Below are 24,992 nucleotides of genomic sequence, written 5' to 3'. Positions count from 1 at the left end.
GGCATGCCAGGACGGGGGCCGCCATTAAGCTACTCCTAATGCTATTAAATGCATGAACTTGTTCATCCCCCCACTCCCAGCGTCCTGCCTTTCTTCAAAAGGCGGGTCAAGGGCTCACTTAGCGTCGCGAACTCCGGTATAAACTTCCGATACCACGATGACATCCCGAGAAATCTACGCAATTGTCTCAGTGTTCGAGGCGCCGGGTACTCTAGCACGGGGCGCGTCTTTTCTGGGTCCACCGATACGCCTCCCGCCTCCACCACGAAGCCTAAATACTTAACCTGAGATCTACAGAACTCGCATTTATCCATATTAATCGTTAATCCCGCAGCTTTAATTTTATCTAACACTCGTTTTAGCCATTCGAGGTGTTCCTCGAAAGTTTCCGTCGCGACAATTATATCGTCTAGGTACGCGAAAACTAAAAGCTCCATTTCCGGGCCTATTAAACTATCTAATAGTCGCTGGAACGTCGCGGGGGCACCCGTTAATCCGTATGGCATTCGGACGAAATGATATAAGCCTTTTCCCGGGACGCTAAACGCGGTAATCTCTCGGCTATCTTTATTCAACGGAATCTGAAAGTAAGCCTGGCTAAGGTCGATTGTAGAAATATATTTTGCCGAACGTAACTTATTGAGTATCCCGTCCATTGGTGGTATCGGGTACGCGTCCTTTTTAGATATCTTATTAACTCCGCGGAAATCCAGGCAAAACCGGTACTTGCCATTCGATTTCTTCACCATCACGATTGGGTTCGACCATTGACTTGCTGACGGCTCAATTATTCCGGCTGCTAACATTTTATCTACCTCTGCGCGGATTGCTTCTTGCACCTTTGGCGAGACTAAATAGCAGCGTTGCTTTAGCGGCGGATGATCTCCTACTTCTATTTTATGTTTGGTTAGGTTGGTCAGACCGGGGTCTCCCGATGGTGCTACTATTTTCCGTAAAAAATTTTTCAGATGATTTTCCTGATCTTTAGTTAGCTCCGCGAGCCCACAAACGCGGGGGTCCGTTTCTTTCAATTGAAACTGGTAGCGGACACGATGCCTATCCGCAAAATGCCACTCCCCTTTTCCGAAGTCTAGCGCGATACCGAATTTTGTCAAGAAGTCCATCCCCACGATACACGGCACGGCCAAATCCGGCAATATGCCTACCGAGATCTTCCGACTCCGATCCTTTAGATGGATAGAAAGCGAGGCTTCTTTCTGAATCGGGGCTATTTGTCCGTTTGCCATTCGGATGGTTGCGCCCCCCTCTCGCGTGGTTGGGACGCCTAAACTTTTTACTATTTGCATCCCCTCGCGACCGAGGAGCGTCATGTTCGAGCCCGAGTCCACCAACGCTAACAGGGGCCGGCCGCCTATCCGGATTGTAATATACTTCAGCGGGGGGAATTCGTCGGGATCGAGCGTCACGTACGAGAGTTTTTCTTCCGGGGTATTCGCGGTCCGGGCCTCGTTCTCGATAATTGGGGGCGTAGGGACCCGTCCTACTGACCCCCTTTCGCGTTTCCCGAACACCTAGGGCATGTCCGCGTCGTAAACCCCGGGTTCCCGCACCGGTAGCAATGTTGCCGTCGAGCCGCCCTGCAGGTCCTCGCCCGATGGCCCGTCTGATCGCAGTTCCAACATTTTAAGTTGGAATCATCGGGAACCGATCTCGGTATGGTGGCGTCGGTGGACGCTGCGGCGCTCCAGGCCTCCCCTCTACTTGGGTCTCCCTGAGCCACGGCCTCCCCCGCGGCAACGGTATTCGGGGATCGCGGTTTCCCCTTCGGCGCGTGGTACGCTAAGTCCGGAAAAAGTGACTGTTCCGGTAACAAGGGGGGTCTATACATTTTGTCCGCGAGGAGGGTTCGTTCCGTCCGCGTAGCCAAATCCTCCAACGTGTGAAAATCGCTAAACTCCCACCGTCGAATCGCGAACTGTAGCCGCGGCAATAAGTTCCGGTGGGCTAATGTGAGCTGCTCCGGGAGGGACCACGGAGGGCTCATTCGCGTGAACAAAGACCGTAAGCAGGTCAAATATTCGACCGCCGGCTCGTGTTCTCCCTGCGTTCGTCGCTGTATCTCTTCCCGAAGGGTCGTTAAATAGTCCGGGTCGCCAAATCGACTTCGCCACGCGTGTTCGAAATCCCGCCAATCCCGCCAATTTTCGCTTTCCAATCTTACCCAATATAGCGCGGTACCCGAAAGGAATAGGGGCAAGCACTTAAACAGTTCGGCGTCATCTACGTGAATAATGGAGCGGGCCTCCTTAATCCGTAACAAAAATGCTTCCGCGTCGCTACCGCGTTGTCCGGAGAAGTGGAGGTTCCACTTTCTCATTATATTATAAGCCTCGGCCGCGGATCCGCGCGTATTTCCTCTATCATGGCGCGGCGGGTACTCTATTCGCGGCGGGGGTGCCCGCTGATAAGTTTCCCCCCATGTTTTGTGGGGGTCAGGCGGAAAATTGTACGCCCCCAGACTCACGAAGGGGTCCTCCCTTCCCGTCGCCTTGTCCCTCGGGGTCGCCCCCTGGTCCCCCTGAGGACTAGCGGATTGTATTTCGATGGCCGGCGGGGGTGGGGGTGGAGTCGGTTGGTCGTTCATTTTTTTCCGAATCGACTTTTCCTCAAATCTAGCTAAACGCGCGCGTAAAGTTGGCAAAATTCCGGCCGTGTCCAACCCCCGATCTTCTAAATGTCGCACCGCTTGTTCTTTCGTTAGGCGGTTGATCCACCGAAGAGGCGATTCCAGCAAGTCGTCCTCCCGCATAGGAGTCCTATTCGCCTCCCCTTATGACGTCCACCGAACGCGAAACCGAAGACACCAGCAAGGCCCTTTTCCTTTTCCCAATACGCGGAATTACCAAGCACGTTATTATTCTCCAAGCTTATTATTTGGACGAAGAGGTATGCCAGTCGCAATATTATCGAACGGTATTTACTTTCGCGAAACTTAACCGAAATCAAACCAACACAGTCCCCGAAATCGTAAACAGGCAGGAATTCGACTGAAAAACTCAAGTTCCCGAATACCGGCCGTGCGCGAACCAAAACAAAGTCGAGCGAAGCGGCCTTCACTCGGCACTACACACGGCATTCATGGCACCAAAATTCCAGGGCCACGAAATAATAATTCGAAAATCCGATCGAACATATAACTAACACAAGTGAATCACATAAATCATAGGGGAACACATAAATATAATGATTGCACAAAACAAATTCACTTGCGCACGCTCTCTCTCCCGATTTTCGTTAATTGGTAATTTTCGGGCGAGAGGCCCCACGTTGGGCGCCAAAATTTACGACGACGACGACGATGTCCTCTCGGTCTCGCCGGCCGTGGAGGAGCGCGCCGTCGCTTTCTTCACTATAATCTCTATCAATATTCGCGATACTGCTCTCCGAAACCCCGATGGTAGCTCGACTGAGTATTTTAGAGATGTTATGTTGGGCGCCAGGTGCGATTCCTCGCACCACGATTCACGAGATCGCAGTATTTCTCAGGCGTGGGCTTCTTTGATCAACCGCGGATGGAATAGGAGAGGGAGCGTAGCGCAATCATCACACTCAAATACATAAAACATTAAATTATATTTCGGTTAAGGCAGATAACAAGTGGACGATAGCGAGTTCCACGGCGAACAAGCAGAATTCGAGTACACGCCACGCGTCACCCCACGAGCGCGATACTCATTCCGTCGCTGAGCTGCACGGCAATCCCGATTGAATTCGCACAAAAGTATTCCCCGACATAAGTTGCAGCGAATTCCACCCGGACGGTCAAACGCGAGATGCTAGCAAATAACCAACGCAATCTCCTTAAACAATTACGCAATTTCCCTACGGTCTACCGCGACAACGCTGGGGATCTTCTCTCCCCTCGAAACGCACGAATGGCCCCACCCGTTAACTCGACACAACCGTGGGCCATTAATCCCGATGAAACGCACGTATAACTACTTACAAATGGCATGAACTTAACCGGCAACGATAACTACGAGGCTCTCTCACGCGCGAGAGCCACTTCTCAAAACTACGGCACGGTTAAGCCAACGGCGTTCATGAAATTCCACGCGACGAAATCACCCGCAACGAAATTACGCGAACGAAATTACTCACAACGAAATCATACGCAACGAAGTACACGAAACGATATCACAACGAAATTACATGTACGCTGACTGTCGGCGGCCGTACGTTTTCATCCCCGAGGCGGGCACTCGCGATCACCTCGTCGCACGGGCCCTCCCGCGGTATGGCACTCGATATTCTTTAATTACAGCCGATTTCATACTTTACCGCGGCACAACGCGACTCCCGGGAGGGCCTAGGTATTCTCGCGATCTTACTTCGAGGAAGGCTGAGCAGTGGCCTTACAAATTCCGTCTCGTTCCGGCGGCTCGTCACTCGCTCTTAGGGCTGGATGTTGCCGGGATGGCGGCTCGCTCGACAGTGGCGTTTCCTTGATCCGGCGGGACCACGCAGGGCCCGCGCGCGCCCGCGCGCGCCGGTTTCCCTAGCCTGATCGGTGCTGCGCCCTGGCCTGCCAGCGATCCCTCTAGGCGATCGTCGCGCCCTTCGCGAGCGCCCCTCGTCACTGCGCCCATCCGCCGGCGGTAGTTTTGAAGTCCGCCTATTTGAGACCGGCTGTCCAGGCCGCGTCTCATCGTCCGGTTCCTCGACGGCCAGGCTGGACGGGCCATGGCTCGTCGACCGGGAGCGGTACTCAGCGGTGGTGGCCCCGTTCCTTAACGGGGACCTTCGTCGGGGCGTCCCCCGTATCCGGGCTGCAGTGCTCTCGTGCCATCCGTGACGCCTTGACAGGTCATCTGATCTGCCGGCTGTGGGCCCCAGCGTGACCCGCCCGCCGATCGTACGCCCTCGGAAGCTCCTGGTTGTCCAGCCGTAAGTCCCTCGACGCGGCATAAGCCGTTACACTCGTCGTGACCCTGGCCATCTGCTCCGCACTCCCTCGACCTGTAACGCTCGCAAAAGGTCTTAATCCTAACCTAAAGGCTCGCTCTCCGCCCGCCTTGGGCGGAGGCACCATCCCTGACGCCTCCCTCGGCCGAGCTCCCATCTGGGGTAAGGGACGCGACTTTTGTCACGTCACAGATAATATACGTGAATTACAATTGGGATTTCTAACAAAAAGGGGAATTGATCGTGGCCGATACAATGTGCAAAAGGTAAATGAAGTTGCAGCTGTTTTTTCTACTACAGCAAATGGTGAAATTCCGGAAACTTATGTCACAATTTATAACATAAATAATAAAATTTTACAACAAGTTAGTACAATGGATCCAAATGTAGAACCATGGATTTATCCATTGTTTTATCCATATGGTAATCAAGGTTGGCATGGTAATTTACAACGCAAAGATAGTAATAAACGAATAAGTAGAGCTGCATACGTAAAATATCGAATAACTATACGTGATAATTTTAATATATTTGTTATGGGAAGACGATTATTTCAGCAATGGCCTGTAGATAGTTATGTAAAAATTGAAAAAGATCGAATTAACTATTGTAAACAAAATCAAAAACAATTGCGAGTTGAAACTTATCAAAGATTGATTGATTATTTAGCACACGCTGCTAATAATAATGATGCTCACATTGGAAAGATGGTTATACTTCCATCAACATTTGTGGGTTCACCGCGTAATATGTTACAACATTATCAAGATGCAATGGCTATTGTACGGAAATATGGAAAACCAGATATCTTTCTTACTATGACTTGTAATCCAAATTGGCGCGAAATTAAGGAAAATTTACATCCAAATCAACAACCTGCAGATAGGCCAGATATATGTGCTCGCGTATTTAATACCTCAAAAAAACTTAAGTAACAAGTGGTAGAGGTAATCTTTGTATCTCGAAAAATACACTGAAAAAAAAAATTGTTAATTCCAAGAAATATTTAGTTCGATACGTTCAACTAAACATTTTAGTTAGTTAAGTAAATATTAATTGTTTCAACAATTTATTTCGTTTTTTTAATCAAGAATTAATTAATTCAACTAATGTTTAGTTAACTAACTAAAATGTTTAGCTAAACGTATCGGACTAAATATTTCTTGGGATTGACACATTTTTTTTCTCAGTGTATGTTCTTTGTAATTGGCGCTGTAATTTAAAAAGAGATATCATTTCTTTTTTGTAATTGTAATAAAATAATAGATCACTTGAAGCGCGACTCATTTTTCATAAGGTAACGTAATTTTGTGATGTGTATCACTTGAGTAATAATTTTTTGGAAATAAAAATACTACTGTTTAGATTTTTTCGAGATTTTTTAAGATACAAAGATTACGTCTACCACTTGTTACTTAGATTTTTTGAGGATAATACTACCACGTCTACCACTGTTTTTTTTTTTCAAGGTAACAACATATTTGGAAATAAAAATACTACTGTTTAGTTTTTTCGAGATTTTTCGAGATACAAAGATTACGTCTACCACTTGTTACTTCGGTTTTTTCGAGGTAAAGATACTACTGCTTAGGTTTTTTCGAGATTTTTCGAAATACATACAAAGATTACGTCTACCACTTGTTACTTCGGTTTTTTCGAGGTAAAGATACTACTGCTTAACGATAAGAAAAATATATATAACTTGCGCCCTATTTACCGCGCCGGCTCTTACTGCCTCTTTTCCTTTAATCGATTTAACTACTGCTTAAGTTTTTTCAAGATTTTTCGAAATACAAAGATTACGTCTACCACTTGTTACTTAGATTTTTTTGAGGTATAATAGTACCACTGTTTTTTTTTTTTTTTGAGGTAACAACATATACACTACTATGCGTGTACTTGGCGCCTTTCTTTACTTTTTTTTTAAAAAAGGTAATTTTGTACAGATATCACGCCTTTTTGTAATATTACGCATTGTATAAACAGTATGTACAGGGTGTTATTTCGAGGTATAATACTACCACTTTGTTTTTTTCGAGGTAACAACATAATACATATATACTACTATGCGTGTACTTGGCGCATTTTTTTACCTTTTTTTAAAAAAGGTAATTTTGTACGGATATCACGCCTTTTTGTAGTATTACGCATTGTATAAACAGTATGTACAGGGTGTTATTTCGAGATATAATACTACCACTTTGTTTTTTTCGAGGTATCAACATAATACATATGTACTACTATGCGTGTACTTGGCGCCTTTTTTTACCTTTTTTTTTGAAAAAGGTAAATTTGTACGGATATCACGCCTTTTTGTAGTGTTACGCATCTTAATCTTAACAGAAAAAAATTACATCTTATAAAGAAATGTGTCTGAAGTTGTAAATATATATATATACATATTGCCGGACATTGCTTTTATGTAAAATATGCATGTATATTACGTTGCTTGTATAAATTATTTCTTACCAACTTTTTCCAAAAATAATATATAAAGACCTTTAGCACCTGTAGGCCATCGTTTATTTTCTATAATTTTTCCATCATCAAATTCAATCCAAAATGTCTTTTCTCTACACATACTTGTATAATGACCATCTTCAATAGATGTACCCTGATGAAATATAGTATTCATTACTTTATACTGCTGTTTCGCTATCGATATCTTAGTTGTTGATATGCTAGTTAAATTAAATGTCTGTGGTATTTTCACTAATTTATTATCCTGTGACGAGAACAAAATTAAATGAATGATAACTATTTCTTTCGTCAACGTTAATTCATTTCTAAATACTAGATTTCCTGCACAAAATTGGCATGTTTTTCCATATAACGGACCCCAATTTAAAAATGTATCCTTTAATAAATTATTAAGACCGTGACTCTTTTACGCGACGCGACGGGTTGCGAGTACCCGAGATATTGAGATCTCGATAACGATGAGTGAACGGATCAAGTTCTAAGTAGGCTTGATCGATAGCTTGAGGTCCAATTAGGGGGGGGGGGGGGTTTCTCTCATAATATTCCGCTGCGTGCCCTACGAGCGGAGATATTGCGACGCAAAGTCCAAATGTGAAAATTTATTTTTAAGATACGAATACGTATATACTTCTAACGCCGACGTCTTATATGATGACGTCATAATCAGAAACGTCACTTTCACTTTTTCGACACTGGTGGCAAGCGGTTCTGATTATACAATATAATTATATACGATAAGGTTATACATATACATAAAATACCTGAACGCAATTTTATTTTTTATAATAAAACAATACATTAAATACATTATTATTTACATTAGAATTAAATACATATAATATGAATTAAATTTTTCATATATAACAAGAAGATATTTATTAATTTCGATTAAGATGGTATGTTTGTTTGTTATTGCGATAAATGTTACCACATGCCTCAGTGGTCGAATTGAGGCGACGCCTGCACGGATAGCGGGAGGTTCCAGGTTCAAACTCTGGCTGGGGTAATACTTTTCGTAATCGCAATCAAATTATTGGCGGAATAAATCATAAATATGTCATTACTTTCTGTTAAATATACATAATATTAATATTACCTTGTCTATCATCTTCGGCATCGAAACGAGCAGCGGCACGATCGGCGACGACGGGATCAGCGGCGACAGGTCCGGCGGCGACAGGATGGTTGGCGACGACGGAACCAGCGGCGACAGGTCCAGCGGCGACAAAACTGGCGGCGACAGGTCCGGCGGCGACGACGGAACCGGCGGCGACGGGACCGGCAGCGATATCGGTGGCTGATTTTTCTTCCAATGATAATTCTAGCTCGAAATCGGCGAAATCGTTATCATCTATATCCATCTAAAATAAAATAAAAATAGCAACATTGTAATTATGTGAAATTATGTGAAATATATATTGAAAAGACAGTACTTACCATTTGTACTTTCGCGATTTCTCTCAGTATAAAACGGTGGTTTCGTTGGCTCCTGCCTCTAACCGAGGACAATACGGCCAGTATTTGCCATCATATATATATCAAGATATATATAATATCAACAACCTGTTCACCGTTCTCTGGATAGAATTGTAACACTGCTCTTGCGCTTCTTGACAGACATGCATACAACGTTAATAAGAAACGATATAAACGTTTTGTAGGATTGTGCAAAGTTTTGCTTGCATAGCACAACCACAAGCGCAGAAATACTGACAGCCCCATCAAACGTACCAGCTTTAAATGGCAATCCTTGACCTAAAAAATAAAATAATGTATTAATATGATATTATGGCTACGGTCAACGTGACACTACAAATGCTTCGAAGCATTCCTCTTCTCTTTTTTTTCAATGAAGAAAGAAGGAGAAAAAGAACGCTCCAGAGCATTTGTATCACGTTGACCGTAGCCTATATATCAAGATATATATAATATCAACAACCTGTTCTCACCGTTCTCTGGATAGAATTGTAACACTGCTCTTGCGCTTCTTGACAGACATGCATACAACGTTGATAAGAAACGATATAAACGTCTTGTAGGATTGTGCAAAGTTTTGCTTGCATAGCACAACCACAAGCGCAGAAATACTGACAGCCCCATCAAACGTACCAGCTTTAAATGGCAATCCTTGACCTAAAAAAAAAAAATAATGTATTAATATGATATTATGGCTATACGGTCAACGTGACACTACAAATGCTTCGAAGCATTCCTCTTCTCTTTTCTTTCAATGAAGAAAGAAGGAGAAGAAGAACGCTCCAGAGCATTTGTATCACGTTGACCGTAGCCTATATATCAAGATATATATAATATCAACAACCTGTTCTCACCGTTCTCTGGATAGAATTGTAACACTGCTCTTGCGCTTCTTGACAGACATGCATACAACGTTGATAAGAAACGATATAAACGTCTTGTAGGATTGTGCAAAGTTTTGCTTGCATAGCACAACCACAAGCGCAGAAATACTGATAGCCCCATCAAACGTACCAGCTTTAAATGGCAATCCTTGACCTAAAAAATAAAATAATGTATTAATATGATATTATGGCTATGGTCAACGTGACACTACAAATGCTTCGAAGCATTCCTCTTCTCTTTTCTTTCAATGAAGAAAAAAGGAGAAGAAGAACGCTCCAGAGCATTTGTATCATGTTGACCGTAGCCTATATATCAAGATATATATAATATCAACAACCTGTTCTCACCGTTCTCTGGATAGAATTGTAACACTGCTCTTGCGCTTCTTGACAGACATGCATACAACGTTGATAAGAAACGATATAAACGTCTTGTAGGATTGTGCAAAGTTTTGCTTGCATAGCACAACCACAAGCGCAGAAATACTGACAGCCCCATCAAACGTACCAGCTTTAAATGGCAATCCTTGACCTAAATATTAATATGATATTATGGCTACGGTCAACGTGACACTACAAATGCTTCGAAGCATTCCTCTTCTCTTTTCTTTCAATGAAGAAAGAAGGAGAGGAAGAACGCTCCAAAGCATTTGTATCACGTTGACCGTAGCCTATATATCAAGATATATATAATATCAACAACCTGTTCTCACCGTTCTCTGGATAGAATTGTAACACTGCTCTTGCGCTTCTTGACAGACATGCATACAACGTTGATAAGAAACGATATAAACGTCTTGTAGGATTGTGCAAAGTTTTGCTTGCATAGCACAACCACAAGCGCAGAAATACTGATAGCCCCATCAAACGTACCAGCTTTAAATGGCAATCCTTGACCTAAAAAATAAAATAATGTATTAATATGATATTATGGCTATATGGTCAACGTGACACTACAAATGCTTCGAAGCATTCTTCTTCTCTTTTATTTCAATGAAGAAAGAAGGAGAAGAAGAACGCTCCAGAGCATTTGTATCACGTTGACCGTAGCCTATATATCAAGATATATATAATATCAACAACTTGTTCTCACCGTTCTCTGGATAGAATTGTAACACTGCTCTTGCGCTTCTTGACAGACATGCATACAACGTTGATAAGAAACGATATAAACGTCTTGTAGGATTGTGCAAAGTATTGCTTGCATAGCACAACCACAAGCGCAAAAATACTGACAGCCCCATCAAACGTACCAGCTTTAAATGGCAATCCTTGACCTAAAAAATAAAATAATGTATTAATATGATATTATGGCTACGGTCAACGTGACACTACAAATGCTTCGAAGCATTCCTCTTCTCTTTTCTTTCAATGAAGAAAGAAGGAGAGGAAGAACGCTCCAAAGCATTTGTATCACGTTGACCGTAGCCTATATATCATTCATCGCACAAAATTTTTTAATTGCAAATCGGAAACGTACCTCGAGTTGAGCTCTTCTGCGATCAACGAAGTCGGGATCGAACGTGTCAGTCGTCACTTTCTGCTTTCTGCCAAGCGTAGAGAACCTTCTTTTCCGGCAGCGATAGTAGATGGGTGCGTTCAGCCGATACTCCGCTAGCCTAGCAATCGTGAGCAGTCGCTCGTTTCCTCTCCTTTTAATCCATTGGGTCAAAGGAGAGGAAACGAGCGAAAACGAGCGACTACTCACGATTGCTAGGCTAGCGAAGTATCGGCTGAACGCACCCAATGTAGGGATACGAAATCTTTAGATAAGCACGAAGCAATTCAATTCAGTATATCGCCGGCACGATTACGGTGTTACTGCCGTTTCGCATACGCGCGTATGCGCGCGTTGTCGCACCTTACCTCGCGACGCGTAATAAAGAGTCACACGATCGGTCTCGCTCCGCGCGTACTACCGTGTCTCTCGATCGATCGAGATAGGTTAACTGATCAGATGATGAACTGACTGACAGGATAGCGCTCTAAACGAACGCACTGTCTGCACTGCACTGCACTGCGACACTAACGCCGCTAGCCGCCAGTGTCAAAAAAGTGAAAGTGACGTTCTCTGTTTGTTACATGTATGTTATAAAGAAAAGCGGTTGACGGAGACGACGTATCTTAAAAATAAATTTTCGCATTTGGATTTTGCGTCGCAATATCTCCGCTCGTAGGGCACGTAGCGGAATATTAATGAGAGAAACCCCCCCCTAATTGGACCCCAAGCTATCGATCAAGCCTACTTAGAACTTGATCCGTTCACTCGTTATCGAGATCTCAACATCTCGGGTACTCGCAACCCGTCGCGTCGCGTAAAAGAGTCACGGTCGGTCTCGCTCCGCGTGTACTTGGCGCGAGACACTACCGTGTCTCTTGACCTTGAATTTGATGGCCACGTGTTCCAAGTTGCCGATGACGAGGTCCACATAGTGCGCTTCGTAGTTTTCGGTGTCTACATGTATTAATACCTCGAATTCGATATCTACGTGTCCTACATTGGGTGCGTTCAGCCGATACTTTGCTAGCCTAGCAATCGTGAGCAGTCGCTCGTTTTCGCTCGTTTCCTCTTTTTTGACTTACTGGATTAAAAAGAAAAGAAACGAGCAAAAACGAGCAACTGCTCACGATTGCTAGGCTAGCGGAGTATCGGCTGAACGCACCCATTCAGATTTAAAGTTATTAATACACCTAGACACCAAAAACTATGAAGCGCATTATGTGGACCTCGTCATCAGCAACCTGGGACACCTAGACATCAATTTCAAGGTATTAATACACGTAGACACCGAAAACTACGGAGCGCAATATGTGGACCTTGTCATCGGCAACCTGGGACACCTAAACATTGAATTCAACATATTATTACACCTGGACACCGAAAACTACGAAGCGCACTATGTGGACCTCGTCATCGGCAACCTGGGACACGTAGACATCAAATTCAACGTACGATTACACCTGGACACCGGAAACTATGAAGCGCACTATCTGGATCCCGTCATCGGCAACCTGGGATACGTGGACATCGAATTCAAAATATTAATACACGTAGACACCGAAAACTACGGAGCGCACTATGTGGATCTTGTCATCGGCAACCTGGGACACCTAGACATCGAATTCAACGTACAATTACACCTGGACACCGAAAACTATGAAGCGCACTATCTGGATCTCGTCATCGGCAACCTGGGACACGTGAACATCAAATTCGAGGTATTATTACACCTAGACACCGAAAAATACGGAGCGCGATATCTGGACCTCGTCATCGGCAACCTGGGACACGTGGACACCGAAAACTACGGAGCGCACTATGTGGACCTTGTCATTGGCAACCTGGGATACCTAGACATCGAATTCAACGTACGATTACACCTGGACACCGGAAACTATGAAGCGCACTATCTGGATCCCGTCATCGGCAACCTGGGATACGTGGACATCGAATTCAAAATATTAATACACGTAGACACCAAAAACTACGGAGCGCATTATCTGGATCCCGTCATCGGCAACCTGAGACACGTGGACATCGAATTCAAAATATTAATACACGTAGACACCAAAAACTACGGAGCGCACTATGTGGACCTCGTCATCGGCAACCTGGGACACGTAGACATCGAATTCAACGTATTATTACACCTGGACACCGAAATCTATGAAGCGCATTATCTGGATCCCGTCATCGGCAACCTGGGACTCGTGGACATCGAATTCAAGATATTAATACACGTAGACACCAAAAACTACGGAGCGCACTATGTGGACCTCGTCATCGGCAACCTGGGACACGTAGACATCGAATTCAACGTATTATTACACCTGGACACCGAAATCTATGAAGCGCATTATCTGGATCCCGTCATCGGCAACCTGAGACACGTGGACATCGAATTCAAGATATTAATACACGTAGACACCAAAAACTATGGAGCGCACTGTGTGGACCTCGTCATCGGCAACCTGGGACACGTAGACATCGCATTCAACGTATTATTACACCTGGACACCGAAAACTACGAAGCGCACTGTGTGGACCTCGTCATCGGCAACCTGGGACACGTGGACATCGAATTCAAGGTATTAATACACGTAGACACCGAAAACTACGGAGCGCACTATGTGGACCTCGTCATCGGCAACCTGGGACACCTAGACATCGAATTCAACGTACGATTACACCTGGACACCGAAAACTACGAAGCGCACTGTGTGGACCTCGTCATCGGCAACCTGAGACACGTGGACATCGAATTCAAGATATTAATACACGTAGACACCAAAAACTACGGAGCGCACTGTGTGGACCTCGTCATCGGCAACCTGGGACACGTAGACATCGCATTCAACGTATTATTACACCTGGACACCGAAAACTACGAAGCGCACTGTGTGGACCTCGTCATCGGCAACCTGGGACACGTGGACATCGAATTCAAGGTATTAATACACGTAGACACCGAAAACTACGGAGCGCACTATGTGGACCTCGTCATCGGCAACCTGGGACACGTAGACATCGCATTCAACATATTATTACACCTGGACACCGAAAACTACGAAGCGCACTGTGTGGACCTCGTCATCGGCAACCTGGGACACGTGGACATCGAATTCAACGTATTATTACACCTGGACACCGAAATCTATGAAGCGCATTATCTGGATCCCGTCATCGGCAACCTGGGACACGTGGACATCGAATTCAAGATATTAATACACGTAGACACCAAAAACTACGGAGCGCACTATGTGGACCTCGTCATCGGCAACCTGGGACACGTAGACATCGAAATCAACGTATTATTACACCTGGACACCGAAACCTATAAAGCGCACTATCTGGACCTTGTCATCGGCAACCTGGGATACATAGACATCAAATTCAAGCTTGATTCATAAGAATCGACTTAAAAATTCCCTAGCGGCACTTTCTGCCAAGCATAGAGAACCTACTTTTCCGTTGACTCAATATTTATTTTATATATATACCTAATTTTTTTTTTTTTTTTTTTTTTTTTTTTTTTTTTTTTAAATATAAAAAATATGACCATGGGCGGAGCCCATATGGCCTGTTTACTTGGGTTGAATCCCAGATTAAGTGTTGGGTATTTATCTTAAGGTCGTATCATACGCACACCTCAATAAAGGTGCTCCAATCCTAATCTATATTTATTTAAAGCTACAGGTCTATTCAGAATAGCTATTTCGAGAGGGAGTGTCGTTATGACACCCACGCGGCCGCGCGCAATGCCCTGTCAGTATTAGGAGGAAGATCCTCCTTGAGTCCTAATCTAAAACTTATAAATTATATAATTCGACACGCCATTCGAATCTTTCTGTGAGAAAATTAAGAAACGCACAACAGATAAATACATAAATATGAAATTTCCTATCGTGTTGCACTTTAAAATTAAAATTAAAATTAAAATTTAAAACTTAACCTAACAATTCTCGTAAAATTGCGCCCAGAAAACAGCGGTAATCAGATGAGCGCTACCCAATTTAAACAGACAGAATAGAATAAAAAAAATTAAATTGTCTTAAAGTTTAGACAGAGCACACCTCGATTGCATCTACTCGTACAAATCCTTAAACCATCTTTAGGTATAGTTATCTGTTAAATTCTGATAAGAGAGTCCTTAATCAAATAAAGATCGGCAATGAACATATAAACTTTTCTAAAATGATTGCCACTCTCGGTGAGGGGAGCTGGAGTAAAAACTCCAACGAGTAGGGGCCATAACCGAATAGTCCAGATAAAGCCTTTATCAGGGTTTCTCGCTGCTCATCATATTTAAAGCAAGTCCAGAAAACGTGTTCTGGAGTCTCCAACTCTCCACAGTATGGACAGTCCGGGGAATCCACCATGAGGAATCTAAACAAACTATCATGAAGGGACGAGTGTCCACATCTCAAGCGATTAATAGAAGTAAATGCCCTTCTCTTAATGATAAATTCATCAAACCATGCCTTTTTAAAGTCAATATTACTCTGATCATAGAAGAATGAGAAAAACCTAGACCCTCTAAAGATCCTTTCCTCAAAACACCATTCTATTGATTCTTTGTTAATTTCATTTTTCCATAAACGCTTTAATTCTTTATGAGGAATTTCCTTAAAATCTCCTTTTGGGCCATTACAAGCTGCCTTGGCAGCCCTATCTGCAATTTCATTTCCTCTAATGCCCACATGCGATGGGATCCAAACAAGATTAATATTCCAGTTCCTTTTTACAAATTTAACCAAAAGGTTTCTTATTTCTAAGATCAAAAAAGAGGTCTGGGAAGGCTTAAAGCAGGAAGAGATAGCCAGTAAGTTAGAAAGTGAGTCCGAGAAAATAACAGCCTCAGACCATTCATGTTCCTCACAGATCTGAAGGGCTTTTAGGATAGCCATTGATTCCACCGTAAAAGAGGAGAGGAAACCAAAGGAGGATGCACTGAACAATACCTCGCCGGACTGCGAAACGACCGAAAAACCAGAGGAGGAATTTACCTCCCTCGTATTAGTAGATCCATCCGTGAAAATAGCTTGACTAGAGAGCAAGACCTGATCAAAAATTTCATTAAATTTAGCCATGGGAACCGAATCCTTCTTAATCACATCACCAGAGACTTTGTCCACCTCTATATGGGCGAACAGAGCCTCAAAGTTTTCAGGATAGCAAATCGGATGTTCCCTCTGAGGGATGTATTCCATATATTCTTGAAAATAGGAGAGAGCCTCCAAGAAGGGGTCACTCATGCGTTTACCGTGCTCAATAAGTCTACTGTTGCTTAAATGCATTAGTCTTTCCTTCAGAGGATGCGACGCGCTGGACCAAACCCTAAAAAGAAACCCCAATGCCAGATATTTAAATCTAAAATAAAGGGAAGGTTCACGAAGTTCTGCAAGCATAACATTAAGGGGAGTTGAACACCTGTAACCCATAACCAATCTAATTGCTCTCATCTGAATTTTGTCCACCTTCGTAGACAGGTCCCTGGAGACAGAACCCATAAGGAAACCTGCATACTCAAGTCTAGAACGAATTAACGCTCTATAAACCTTCCTAAGAACGTATGGGTCAGATCCCCACCATTTCCTACCTAAACATTTGAGAGTTCTAATTGAGTTTGCACATCTTCTTTCTAGCTTCAACATATGAAACTTCCAATTTAGATTTTTATGAAAGGAGACTCCTAGAAAAAGTACCACATCAGATGGGTGAATTAAAATACCAGAAACGTTCAAAGGGGTGCTCGTTTTCATTCTAGTCCTATTAAAGGTACAAAACTGTGTCTTTAATGGAGATAGTACCAACCCAATTTCCTTTAGTTTCTCCTCAATATGTTTAATGGCCTGTTCCAAATTCTTTATTCCAATAGCCAGCGACGGGGAGGTTGAGTAAAGACAAATATCATCTGCATACTGAAGCATATGCACATCACCGTAATTTATATTATCTATTTCAGTAACATATATTGTATACAGTATCGGGCTCATTACACTACCCTGCGGAAGACCTCGAAAAGCGAATCTTCTTTCATCCAATTCCTGAAAGCCACATGAAACCCTTCTAAAAGAGATCAAATTATAAATAAATGTTTTGCTTTGTGGGGGAAGGCCCAGAGTAGCCAACTTATCAATGAGAACATCTGGAAGGACTGAGTCATAAGCTGACTTCACATCTAAAAACGCAGCTGGAATAGCCCTTTTTTCTTCAAATCCTATCAAAATGTCCGAGTATAAAATTGTTAAATTGTCAAGACAGCTTCTCTGTCTTCTAAACCCATATTGTGAATCCGGGATGAGTTTATTCATTTCTAGCCACCAAAGAAGTCTATTCGTCACTAATCTTTCCATGACTTTACATAGGCATGATGAGAGTGATATGGGTCGGAATTTATTATTAGATCCCTGCTTTGGAATAAAGAAAACTAAATAGTCTCTCCATTCTTCCGGAAAAATGCCCTCCCTATAAAGAAGATTGTAAATTTTCAAGAGAAAAGCTTTGCCCAGCGGGGAGAATTTTTTAACAATTCTATAATCGATTCCATCCAGTCCAGGGCTAGCACCTAAGTTTACCGATTCCAAAGCCCAATCAAGTTCCTCAGGCAGAAAAGGTAAGTCCAGGAAAGGGTCCGTTCCCGGAGAACTCAAAGATTCTTCTGGTCGAGGAGTGGGAGCCCATGGGGGGAATAGTTCCTCAATTTGATTACGGACATTGTCGATCTTCTCGGTGGGAACCGCTCTACTTGTCTCAGTTCTATTCCATCTCGAATCAAACTTCTTCATGGTGTCCCAAACTATTTTGGGGTTAGTATCTCTTCTGAGAGATTCTGCGAACTCTTTAAAAGCCTCAAGTTTAATCCTCCTTAACCCCTTCCTTGTTACCTCACATTGATGTCTATAGGCCTCATAGTCTACAGCTCTACCCGTTTCCATAAAAATCTTTAGTTTTAACTTTCTTTCCGCTATCCACGTATCGCATTCCTCGTTCCACCAAATACACGGAGGACGAGGAGGAGAGGGAGGGGGGTTCCGAGGATTTCCCGGGGTAGCCTCCCCCACTGCCTTTTCCACAATTGCCAAGAATGAAGAATATAAGACCGAGGGATTAAGCTGATCCGACAACATCAGGATTCTAAGATCTTTATCCATAATAAGGCTAAACTGATTCCAATCCGTGTGCTTATTGTATAATTTGGTTCGCTTACGTGGGAAAGAAGAGGGGTCTCTATTCATTGACGACGTAATCAAAACGGGATAATGATCCGATCCCCAGGCATCATCCAAAGTCTGACATCTCAGTCTAGGAGCAATGGAAGCATGACAGAACGCCAAATCAATGATTGAAGGGCCGCACGAAGCGTTTCCCAAGAAAGACGAAGCCCCGTCACTTACTAGGACGAGTTCAGTATCCTCAATTGCAGACGACAGTGGCCTACCCGATTGACAGAAGAACGAAGATCCCCAAACCGGACTGTGAGAGTTGAAATCACCCACGAAAATATATTTACTAAGTCCATTATTGTTATCAAATTGAGTAAAAAATCTTACCCACTCATTTTCAGAAATTTGACCACTCTGGGGGGGTCTATAGCAAGATACAATAATAAGATTAAAGTCGGAAAAAAACACCTCAATTGCACATGCTTCCACTTTACCTGCGCAATCCTCCAGCACGGAAATCCCTCTGTATTTAAGGGCATGACTAACCAAAATAGCTACCCCTCCACCTCTACCTATAATCCTATCCCTTCTTATCGTATCGAAGCCTCTCAACATGAAATTAAGTTGTGGTTTAAGCCATGTTTCCGAAATTGCTGCGCAATCGAATAATGTACTCTGCCTTTCCAATTCTTGGAAACGCTGTAACAAGGAATGTGCATTCCAATGTATCAACCTAAATTTATCCATTCCAAAATATGGAATGAGAAAAAACCAGGAAGAAAAAATTATAAAAAAGTAAAAAAAGTAAGAGAAGAAGATTAAAAATATAAAAATGAAGAAGTTATTAAAGTTAAAAAAAAGGAAAAAAAAGTGCAAAGCTCTAACGCAGAGCAAACTATACTAAACTGGTTAAGCTACTAGGCTATTAAAGATTAATAATAACAGAGATCGTTAACGCGTAAAGATGTACAAAGAAAAAAGGAAAAAAAACCTTTGACAAGATTCTATTCTTTAATGTTCTCCTCGTGGAGCTTCATGGTTCTCTCTAATCTAGTCACCAGTTGGTCCAGTTGTTTCATAGTAGACGCCTTTTCCATTATTTCCAAGAGTTTGGATGAGATCTCCGGAGCCACCTTCTCAAGGCTAGCAGCAAATGTTCTTCCTCTCGAACTGGATTGTAGACTTGTCGCAAAGTTAGACGCAGACGTGCCACCCCTCGACGGAAGAAGAGGGAAGTTTCTTGAAGAAAACGCTGGCGGACGCCGATCCTCATATACCGGGCAATTTTTATTCTCCCTTTTCTGAACTAAGGCCCTTGCCTCCATAAAGGGAAGATTATCAACGGCCATCACTTTTGCAATCTCGAGGTTCTTTATATATTTAAGGCATTTTCTATCACTAGTAGCGTGTTCTTCCTCACAGTTAATACATTTCTTCGGTTCGGAGCAAGGTTTCTCCTTAGAACTAACATGGTTCTCACTGCCACATTGTAGACATCTGGGATTCCTTTCGCAAAATTTAGATAAATGACCAAATAGGCCGCAATTGAAACAGAGTCGTACCGACCTTTGGAACGGTGATGTGTGAGCAATTGTTTTATAAATCTTTACATGGTCCGGTAATTCTTCACCCAATTTCTGGACACAGACCGCCTCCGAGTCCGACCAAATACCAGTGGTGCGATCCCTCCTCTTCAGCCTGAAGAGGTCCGAGATTAGGATATCCTGATTCTCTTCCTCGATTACAGTCTTCAGCTCAGTCAAGGATATGTCGAGAGGAATACTTCTTATAACGAACTGACGAGTTAATTTGTATTTCGGAATGTATGTTATAAATCCTTCATCTTTAACGAACTTGTTCCTCAGAGCCATATTAGCTGCGGCCTTTGACGGAAATGTAACCCTCCACGTGTTGAATGAAGAAGGCGCAACGCTATCATATTTTACGTTCGCCGACCTGAGTTTTTTAGCCATTGTAATCATTGAGAAACGTTTCCTGGGTTGATCCTTTGTCGAAGGGATGCGAAACAAAACTATAAAGGGAGCTTTTGTGTAAGCTCCATATAAAGTAGTCGACTCAGTTGACCCGGACTTGCTATCCTGATTCTTAATTGGTGGAATAACCTCTTTTTTCGTATTTGACTTGCTCGTAGTCGTCGGAGTTTGTTTACCTGATTTCTTCGCAGCGGAAGGCATAATACTCAAAGCGATTTGTCTCTTCTTACTGCTCTTATTATTCACCATGGATCCTGCAGCCTCCTCCTCTTCAGTAGAAGAAGGAAGGGGTCGCTTTCTTGACTCATCTTCAAACTCCATATTATCCGTCATTTCACCCTGATAATTCTTTGGTTGCGATAAAAAAGCTTGAAAATCTTCTCTAGCATCTTCAAAAGTAGGCGAAGCAGGGGACGGGGGGTTGCCCCCAGCCGACATGTCGGCCGAAAGAGGTTAACGCCCCTCTCGTCAAGAAATATTCCTCACACGCAATGGACCGAACAATAGCCCCACACAAAAAGACTTCCGGCAGACAGCGGCCGCGCCTGTGTTCACACAGGTCGCTCAAAAATGTCTCAGCTATCCGCAAATTATAATCACTCACAATTTTAAGCGGGAGATAACTCGCCACCGTGCGCACGCCACGATGGCGAAACCGGAAGTCCCCATATACCTAATTTTTACTTAAATAGAAATCTTCCTCCTGACCGATAAGTTTATCGACCTAATTTTGAAATACGCGCGCGATATCGAAACTGGCGATACCTGCGCCGCCAGCGTCGAAAAAGTGAAAGTGACGTTTCTCTGATAGATCGCAGCGTTAGGAGGAGACGTATCTTAAAAATAAATTTTCACATTTGGACTTTGCGTCGCAATATCTCCGCTCGTAAGGCACGTAGCGGAATATTATGAGAGAAACCCCCCCCTAATTGGACCCCAAGCTATCGATCAAGCCTACTTAGAACTTGATCCGTTCACTCGTTATCGAGATCTCAACATCTCGGGTACTCGCAACCCGTCGCGTCGCGTAAAAGAGTCACGGTCGGTCTCGCTCCGCGTGTACTTGGCGCGAGACACTACCGTGTCTCTTGAAAAAAGATTATTTAATCGATGTTATTGTTAGACAACAATTTTTTGGTGAAGTTCTTGCATATGTTTATGTGATAGAATTTCAAAAACGTGGATTACCACATATACATTTATTGATTACATTAAAACAGAACTGTAAAATTACGAATTCTGAAATAGTTGATAAATTTATTTCCGCAGAAATTCCTGATCCTAATGAAAATGAAAGGTTACATAATATTGTGATGAAACATATGATTCATGGACCATGTGGAGATTGGTGTCTGATAAATGATAAATGTTCGAAACACTTTCCAAAACCATTTCAACCTGAGACGACTATGGATGAAGATGGTTATCCTCAATATTGTCGAAGAAATAATGGATTGCTTTTCGAAAGACCTGGAAGATACGTTGTTGATAACCGATATGTTGTACCATACAATCCAACACTTTTACTTTTATTTAACAGCCACATTAATGTTGAAATAGTTTCCAGCATTCGATCTGTGAAATATTTATATAAATATATTTATAAAGGTCACGATGCTGCGTCTGTAATCATTGGAGAAAATATAGATAAAACGATAATACATGACGAAATTCAAGATTTTATTGAAGCTCGTTATGTCGGACCAGTGAAAGCATGTTGGCGTATTTTAAGCAAATCTTTACAAGAAAAAAGTCACGCTATATTTAGTTTACCTGTTCATTTACCAAATGAACATAGTATAATAATTGATGACAGTATTAATAACGATACAATAAGATCTGCAATAGAACGAGTAACAATGTTATTAGATTATTTTCAGTTAAATGCTCGAGATGAGGAAGCAAGACAATATTTATATAGTGATATTCCATCTCATTATGTATTTAAAAAAGTTACAATTAATGGCAGAACTATTAATCGTTGGGAGAAACGTCAAAGATATTTTAATTGCATTGGTCGTATGTATTCTGTCAGTCCGTCTCAGATAGAATTGTTTCATTTACGTATACTTTTATTACATGTTAGAGGAGCTACGAGCTTTCAAGAATTAAAAACAGTTGATAATGAAATACATCAAACTTTTACCGCTGCATGTTTAGCATTAGGACTCATAGAAGATGATGAAGAATGGTATCGTGCAATGAACGAAGCAAAAGTTTGGATGATGCCAAGACGACTTCGTAATTTATTCGTGCGAATTTTAATTCATTGTCAACCAATTGATCCAAAAAAATTATGGGATGAGTTTAAAAAAGATATGTCGGAAGATTATATAAGACGATTTGGGCTTATAATGGGAATAAAGAAAGCCTATAATTACATTATTAATTTACTTCAAATGGAAGGATCTAACATTATTAATTTTTCTGATATGGAACAAATAACAGAGGAACAAGAAATAAATGAAGAAACACAGATTGAGGATATGTCAATAGGTATGCAACAATATAAACAATTAAACGTAGAACAAAAACAAATTGTTGATACTATATTAGAAGTAACAACAAGTAACAATAGTAATAATAGATGTTTCTATATCGACGGTCCAGGTGGTTCTGGTAAAACTTTTATTTATACAACTTTGTATTATTTACTTAAAAGTAAAGGAAACATAGTAAGTACAATGGCATTTACCGGAATTGCAGCGACATTATTTCCAAATGGGAGAACAATACACAAAGTTTTTGGGTTACCCGTACCTCTTTTCGCTGATTCTACATCGAACATTAAAGTTCAATCTAAAGAAGCTGAGAATTTAAAACTTGTGGATGTTTTTATTGTAGATGAAGCTCCTATGGCACCACGATATGTATTAGAAATAATGGATCGAACATTACGCGATATAATGCAAAACGACTTATATTTTGGTGGTAAAATTGTTCTTCTCGGTGGAGATTTTAGACAATTATTACCTGTAAAAGAAAGAGCTACGCGTAGTGAAATTATAAATTTATCGATAAAATTTAGTGTTTTATGGAAACAATTTAAAATATTTTCATTGACACAAAATATGAGAACTTTACCACAAGAAAAAGAATTTACACAATTTTTACTAAATTTAGGTAACGGATCTTTAAATGATCACTCAGATAATGTTGATATTCCAGAAAAATGTATAGCAAACGCTAACTCAGATATGATAAAGGACATGTATGAAAACATTATAACACACAAACGATATAAAACTATGGCTAATCATGTAATATTATCTTCAAGAAATGTCGATGTTGATGAAATAAATCAAAAAGTAATAAATTTGTTAGATGAAAAAACAGAGAGAGTTTATACAAGCGTAGATACTTTTGAAACCACTGGAGATAATGAAGATATACATGAAACAATTCCAATAGAATATATCAACTCTTTAAACCCGACGTGTCTTCCACCTCATGAATTACGTTTAAGGAAATACACTGTTGTCATGCTTATTAGAAATCTTAATATCAGTGAAGGTTTATGCAATGGTACCAGATTATTAGTTTTAGATTTAGCTAATAACTTATTACGTTGCGAAATTTTAACAGGTAATAAAGTTGGAGAAATAGTTTATCTCAATCGTATCACTTTATATTGTGAAAATATATATCCGTTTACTTTTAAAAGAAGACAATTTCCGGTAAAATTAGCATTTGCTATGACCATAAATAAATCACAAGGACAAACTTTCGACAAAATTGCAATAGATCTTCGAAAAGATGTATTCAGTCATGGACAACTGTATGTTGCGTTATCAAGAATTCGTTCTTGGGAATCATTGAAAATTTATATAAAGAATGATAATCTATCTAATAAAGTAAAGAATTATGTTTATAAAGAAATATTTCAATAATGAGAAATAAAAAAATATTTTTGCTAAATCGTTAAATTTGATCAAAAATAAATTTCAAATTAATTTTGTTAAAGAGCATTGAAATGATTTATAAAATAATTTATGAAATGAATTCTAATTTAAATTGAAATTTACTTGGATTTTATTTTGACTTATATTGAAATTAATTTTGACTAAAATTGGTTTTGACTTTGATTAAAATTAGCTTTCATTCGAATTAAAATTAACTTTAACTTGAATTAAAGCTAATCTTAACCTGAACTGAAATCGGCTTTGACTTGAATTATTCTTTGTTTAATTTGGATTGAAATTAACTTTAACTTGGGTAGAAGTTAACTTTCATTAAGATTATTGGATGAAAATTTAATTTAAATGAATACAAAAGCTAAAGATAAGTTATACGAAAATAAATTTAAGAGAAAAAAATTTTATAAAAATTTAGTCAGAAAGAAAGAAAAAATTAGTTAATTTTCCAAATAAGATAAAAAAAAATTTTGAATAATATTATGCAAGAAAAATTTAAAAGGAAATTGTATATACAATTAATAATATAATAATAAACTATATGTTATGGAAAAATAGAAGTAAAAATTAATTTTAAAAAATTGAAAGAAAAAAGGGAAAAATTTAAACAACGAACAATAATTATAAAAAAGTGTTAAATTAAAAATCTT

At 41.2% G+C, this 24,992-nt stretch overlaps 1 protein-coding gene, 1 long non-coding RNA gene and 1 pseudogene across 3 annotated transcripts in view; 1 reads left to right on the top strand and 2 right to left on the bottom strand.

Annotated features, from left to right (window-relative positions):
- The window catches only part of LOC143903387 (uncharacterized), a 42,991-nt pseudogene that overhangs the window by 9,780 nt on the left and 8,219 nt on the right, over positions 1-24,992 (top strand). The window lies entirely within an intron of this gene.
- LOC143903392 (uncharacterized) lies at positions 7,357-10,988 on the bottom strand. The gene is made up of 8 exons (XM_077416947.1): positions 10,861-10,988; positions 10,471-10,664; positions 10,116-10,299; positions 9,738-9,921; positions 9,357-9,540; positions 8,845-9,162; positions 8,504-8,768; positions 7,357-8,401 (listed from the first exon to the last, which is right to left on the bottom strand). Exons 3-6 carry the CDS (start codon positions 10,227-10,229, stop codon positions 9,144-9,146), a joined length of 501 nt encoding a protein of 166 aa, XP_077273073.1. The 5' UTR covers positions 10,230-10,299; positions 10,471-10,664; positions 10,861-10,988; the 3' UTR covers positions 7,357-8,401; positions 8,504-8,768; positions 8,845-9,143.
- Positions 7,357-11,371, bottom strand: LOC143903400 (uncharacterized). Its single transcript, XR_013258709.1, has 2 exons — positions 11,248-11,371; positions 7,357-7,651 (listed from the first exon to the last, which is right to left on the bottom strand). It is a non-coding gene; the product is annotated as an uncharacterized LOC143903400 (long non-coding RNA).

This window comes from Temnothorax americanus, unplaced genomic scaffold (assembly GCF_048541705.1).
Source record: "Temnothorax americanus isolate GAGA-0224 unplaced genomic scaffold, ASM4854170v1 Scaffold105, whole genome shotgun sequence".
Taxonomy (NCBI): Eukaryota; Metazoa; Arthropoda; class Insecta; order Hymenoptera; family Formicidae; genus Temnothorax; species Temnothorax americanus.
The sequence above is the reverse complement of the archived record's forward strand: the minus strand, read 5'-3'. Positions and strand labels throughout refer to the sequence as shown.